This window comes from Microcaecilia unicolor, chromosome 10 (assembly GCF_901765095.1).
Source record: "Microcaecilia unicolor chromosome 10, aMicUni1.1, whole genome shotgun sequence".
Taxonomy (NCBI): Eukaryota; Metazoa; Chordata; class Amphibia; order Gymnophiona; family Siphonopidae; genus Microcaecilia; species Microcaecilia unicolor.
This window is the reverse complement of record NC_044040.1, coordinates 136,684,466-136,690,696: the sequence shown is the minus strand read 5'-3', so window position 1 is coordinate 136,690,696 and position 6,231 is coordinate 136,684,466. Positions and strand designations below refer to the sequence as shown.

General features: G+C 42.2%; 1 protein-coding gene across 1 annotated transcript in view; it reads right to left on the bottom strand.

The window, feature by feature from the left end:
• Window positions 1-1,123: 1,123 nt before the first annotated feature.
• HDLBP (high density lipoprotein binding protein) overlaps window positions 1,124-6,231 on the bottom strand; it is a gene marked incomplete in the record, with an annotated part of 521,467 nt that continues 516,359 nt past the window's right edge. The window contains 1 exon segment of the mRNA XM_030216982.1: window positions 1,124-2,204. Within this exon segment, the coding sequence (XP_030072842.1) occupies window positions 2,115-2,204 (90 nt within the window).

Below are 6,231 nucleotides of genomic sequence, written 5' to 3'. Positions count from 1 at the left end.
AAAGTACCCCGTACTGGAATGATTTGCACCTACTGCCTTTGCACTAATCACATAGTGGACTATGGACTATAGTCTGTGGACTATAATATGCTCCAAGTAATAAGCTCTTATTTTAACTTACCAGGGCAAGTGCCAAGGGTTCTGTTATCTCATCCATAAGAAGGCTGCTAACACTGGTGCAGGAGTAGAAGGAAGGTTTGTTTATACCCTGTTTTAAATTAGTGCAAGTAGAAACCTAAGGCAGTGTTTTTTAATCCTCTTCTGAAGACATATGTAACCAGTCAGATTTTCAGCATTACCATGACATGCACTGGAGATATTTGCATCCAATGAGTCTTCAATGTATGCATATTTCCTGCAATAATCCTTAAAACCTGACAGGCTAGGTATGCCTCAATGAGAGAGCTGAGCAGCACCAACATAAGGGACAAATGAATGGGAAGTTGAACTATGGTTAAATGAACATTCCTGTAATGCAAAAGAAGATCTGGGGGTGTAGTAGAAGGGAGGGTTAACTGGCAGCCTGGAACTGAGAAGGCTAGCCAGTTATGCAGAGACTCCAGCAGCTGGCTGCAGGTCCATAGAAGTTCCAGCCTGCTGATGCTGAGTGACTTGGTTAGTGGGTCTTTGAAAACAGCACTATGCCAATAAGGTTGAGATTCTACAGTCTGCTCTATTCCTTCTCACATCATGAGAACAGGTGGCTTGTGCTATAGTATAATACTGTTTGTTAGGTGGATGGAAAAGGAAGGCTTTCTATGATTTGCCTTTTTTAAAATTTGGCTGTAAGGTCCCCCAGTTTTAAGAGTTAATGTTTGAAAACAATTTATACACCACTAAACCTACAGTACCCCAAGACAGGCATACTTGCAAGGAAGGCTTTCTATGATTTGCCTTTTTTAAAATTTGGCTGTAAGGTCCCCCAGTTTTAAGAGTTAATGTTTGAAAACAATTTATACACCACTAAACCTACAGTACCCCAAGACAGGCATACTTGCATTGTTTTAATAAAAACAATGTACTCAGTATAGGGCAACTTTTCTCAGTATAAATACCCAACCATAAATGAACAGAGTAAAGTGGTCAGTTGGGGTAAGTTTTCCTTTGTTCTATGGCCTGTCACTTCTCTACTCTGACCAAAGATCATTATGGTGAGGCCAGGCAACTCCTGAAAACTAATGAACTTACTGTTTTTGAAGCCACACTGCTATTACAGTGTGCCAGACTGTATGAAAACTAATGCAATGGGTGCAGCCTAAGAGTTTCTGTGAATCAAATGGGAAGCCCAGTGTGAACCGTACATATCAACTATTCATTTCCTTTACATTGCTGGACCTTGAAGTCTTGTGCAAACGATTTAAAATCAAGTCTCGTAAATTTGCATTCTTGCCTAAATTTGCATATATGCTTAACCATATATAAGACAGACTTCAGAATTACCATAAGGCTCCAGACACCAGAATGAATTGGTTTGGTATGAAGAAAGTCTAAAGCAAAGAACAAGCAACACATGCAACAAACCTCTGGCAGTGCAGACTGTCCAAAGATGAAAAACATTGGGAGAAAATTGGCTTTCAGAGGAGTTGAGGAAATTTATTTCCGGAGATCAAGACACAGGAAGCAGATTCCTAGGCACAGTTGGAGATCTTGCAAAAGAAGGCTGGAGTGCTTTATGCCATATGCTCCGGAGATCAGCACACAGAGTGTGGTCTCCTCATTTGTGATGTCTCCAGAGACAACCAGTTCAGCCCTTCCCCTTCAAGCTCCCACTTTATTGCATTCGTCAACCTGTAATAGGCTTTTATACTAAATCGGGACACCAATCTCTACAATTCAGTTTGATGAAGAGGTAAAAAATTAGGTCTGATCTTTTTATCTACAAAGGATGGAAACATCTGCTATGTTTGGTAATCTCTATATGACTGGCTACTCATCTCATTGTAGGGCGAAGGGAGCATGTAGTACAGAGCACTCCACTAAACTCAAAAACAAATTTTAAAATATAACTAATGTACAAGGTGGTCCAGCCGCTACAGTCAATTCATGAGGGGAAGCAGTTTGCGACAAATTAGTGTCTGAGGTCAGCTGGCTGGAGAGAGATTTACTGTTGAAAATCAGAATCGTTTGGGTCCCCAAGGAGAAAGCTTTGGGGTTACAGGAGCACCAAAACTTGGGAAATCTTCAGAACTGCGCATATCAGGGGCCTGAAAGAAGAGAAACATAATATTTGTTGAAAATGCAGCATCACCACTAACTTACAGAATCAGAAAGAACTAATACAAATTTCCCATGTATTCATAATAGTCAAATTTTTCAGTCATCTAACCTAGCTCTAGACTAATTCATAAACCATGAAAATGTCCTGCAATGTATACATTTTCAGCATAACCCTACTGAAAATATCCTCATCTTCACCAAGCTGAATCACTGTTGGGTTTCTTCCCTATTAGACCCCAACTAGTCCACCCACAAAAAATTTATCATATCTCCACAGATGGGCAGAAAAGTGGTTAGTGCAGCTATTTGCCATATACTGCAAAGCACTATACACAAAAGCCATCCCTCCCCCTCAAAAAAAACAAACAAACCCATAATTTGGTCAAGATATGGCTGTGCAGTCACTAAGCTAGTGTTGTTAATTCGGAGTGAAGGAGTGGCCTAGTGGTTAGGGTGGTGGACTTTGGTCCTGGGGAACTCAGGAACTGAGCTCAATTCCCACTTCAGGCACAGGCAGCTCCTTGTGACCCTGGGCAAGTCACTTAACCCTCCACTGCCCATGTAAGCCGCATTGAGCCTGCCATGAGTGGGAAAGCGCGGGTTACAAATGTAACAAAAAATAAAAATAAAATACTACTAATACATGTAAAACAGTTTTACCACCTTCCTGTAATATAACAGACCGCAGAGGTGTTCAATTTAAAATTAAAAAGAAATATAAATAAAAGCTGCAATAACACTCTGTATAAGTGAGGGTAGGGATACAAGTAGAGTTCAGCAGAATGTAAACTAACCACTTACCACTTAGGAAAAGGAAAAACATTTTGGCCCAAAAAGGCAGTGTAATATTGTAATGGACATAATTGTCACTAGAGTTATTACAGCTACCTAAAGCTCTAAGACTTGCTGGAATGGAGGGATGAAGGAATCATTTGGTACCAGGTTATATTAACAAATATGTAGCGATAGGCATTTACAATGAAATTTAAGGGGGGGGGGGGGGGGGGAGGCCAGAGCCAAAACGTTTGGTTTTAACAGCAGAAAGGTTTTCATTCTTAATTGAACAGCCCTGGCAACACCTTGGAACTTCATGGCAGTCTGTCCACACAAAGGTAGGCTTTTTTTGGGAAATTAAACGTTTAATATTGCCAATTTCAATTCTGCAGCCTATAAAGCAACCAGGGCTTAATTTGTTTTGAACGTGGTGGAACGGCGTTCCTGCACTTTTTTTTGTACCTGGAAATGACGTCAGCACCCCGTTCTCCCTTTCCACCCCATGGTCCAACCTTTCTCCCTCCTGTCCCCTTCCCAGCAGGCAGCCCAGCAACTTCCCTTGCCCCAGGTGTACTTTTTAAAAAATGTTTTTCGGTGCTGAAGGCAGCTAGCAGTGAACACTATTTGTGCTGACTTCAGCACCTTCTCTGACACTTCCTGTTTCTCCAGATGCAGGAAGTATCAGAGAGCAGGTTCTGTGGTGGGTGTATTTGAATTGCTGTTCACTGTCAGCTGCCTCCAGCAGTGAAGACCATTTTTAAAAGGTAGGTACACAAGGGAGGGCTGCGAGGCAAGAGATGCGGAATTGATGACTGAGGGAGGGAGAAAAAGGAAAACGTTGGCCCATGGAAGGAGACATGCTGGACTAGGAGTATAGGAGAAAATGGGAGACAAGGGAAGGGAAGAGACAGTGGGATTCTAGATATGAAGTGAGTGTGGAGTTGCTGAATATGATGGGAAAGAAGAAAAGAGGTGTTGATGCCCCTGTATAAGTCGTTGGTGAGGCCTCACCTGGAGTATTGTGTTCAATTTTGGAGCGGTGCAAAGAAAAGCTACAAAAATGGTATGGGATTTGCGTTACAAGACGTATGAGGAAAGACTTGCTGACCTGAACATGTATACCCTGGAGGAAAGGAGAAACAGGGGTGATATGATACAGACGTTCAAATATTTGAAAGGTATTAATCCGCAAAAGAACATTTTCTGTAGATGGAAAGGTGGTAGAACTAGATGACATGAAATGAGATTGAAGGGGGGCAGATTCAAGAAAAAATGTCAGAATATGTTTTCACGGAGAGAGTGGTGGATACTTGGAATGCCCTCCTGCGGGAGGTGGTGAAGATGAAAACGGTAACAGAATTCAAAAATGCATGGGATAAACATAGATGAATACTGTTCAGAAAGAATGGATCCTCAGAAGCTTAGCAGAGATTGAGTGGCAGAGCCGGTGGTGGGAGGTGGGGCTAGTGGTTGGGAGGAGGGAGGAGGGGCTAGTGCTGGGCAGACTTCTACGGTCTGTGTCCTGAAAATGGCAGGTGCAAATCAAGGTCAGGTATACACAAAGTAGCACATATGAGTTTATCTTGTTGGGCAGACTGGATGGACTGTACAGGTCTTTCTCTGCCGTCATCTACTATGCTACTATGTGGAAGAAGTCATAGGGGGCTGTTAAGGAAATTTGGATGGGAGAGCAAGGGACTGAGAAATGGAGATGGAAAGTTTATAAATAGGTGAAAAGTAAAAAGAAGGTGGAGAACTAGAGAGTGAGAAAGAGGGTGAAATTTGAGTGAACCAAGTCAGAAAAGAAAGGGAAGAACAAACCAACTAGAAAAGATCAATAGGTTAGTGACAGATGTGAGGGGATAGAAGCGGAGAAAGGAAAGTGGAAGACCAACAGGATTAGAAAAATTAATTGCCCAAACAAAGGTAGAAAAATATTTTTACTCTGAATTTATGAACTGGAATGTGTTTTGGGAAATGTGCATCGTGGATGTCTTTGTATTGTGTTAAAAACGAGATTAAACAAGTTTTGTTTTTCTTTCTCCAGTTGTGGTGTGTGCAGAGTTTTTTGGGGTTACTAGTTCAGTTTTTGCTTTTTTATTTCTATTTCTGATTTTTTTTTGTTACATTTGTACCCTGTGCTTTCCCACTCATGGCAGGCTCAATGTGGCTTACATGGGGCAATGGAGGGTTAAGTGACTTGCCCAGAGTCACAAGGAGCTGCCTGTGCCTGAAGTGGGAATCAAACTCAGTTCCTCAGTTCCCCAGGACCAAAGTCCACCACCCTAACCACTAGGCCACTCCTTTTTTTTAAATTCTTTATTTATTAATTTTACATTTACATACACAGATATAAATGGAAATGTCAGAAAATTCAACATAAACATATTACTGATTACAGCCATTCCTAGAAATGCATATATAAAGAAAAACTATTTTAAATTTGTCCACAATTAAATGAATCAAGATACTAGGTAAAAATAAAGAAATAGGAAAACAACTAAATAGTTGTAAACTAAAAGGTAAAATTATGTATAATCATACCTGATAATTTTCTTTCCATTAATCATAGCTGATCAATCCATAGACTGGTGGGTTGTGTCCATCTACCAGCAGGTGGAGATAGAGAGCAAACTTTTGCCTCCCTATATGTGGTCATGTGCTGCCGGAAACTCCTCAGTATGTCGATATCAAAGCTCCATCCGCAGGACTCAGCACTTAGAGAATTACACCCACGAAGGGACACTCTGCCCAGCTCACCACCGCCGAAACGGGGGAGGGGAATTAACCCAGCTCATCCCCACACAAGTGGGGGAGGGGAATCCGTCCAGCTCATCCCCGCGGAGCGGGGGAGGGACACCACACCCGCCGATGCGGGGGGATCTGGCTTATCCTGCAACCGCAACCGCGGGAGGAGCTGACTGACCCTAACACCGCCGAAGCGGGAGGGGTACAAAGCTGCCCTACAGCCGCACGAAGCGGGAGGGAGTGCCGGCAGAATTTATGTCTCAATCCAGCCCCGTAAAACGGAGGGGAGAGGAATGCAGCAGCTCACTGTAACACAAACTCGTCTCAACTCTTGAAGAATCCAAGTGAAAGAAGAACTTGAACACGAAGTCCTCCTGAAGTAACTGAAGGCTAAACTTGAACCTAAAATTCAACCAGAATATAAACAGTACAGATATCTGGGAGGGGCTATGGATTGATCAGCTATGATTAATGGAAAGAAAATTATCAGGT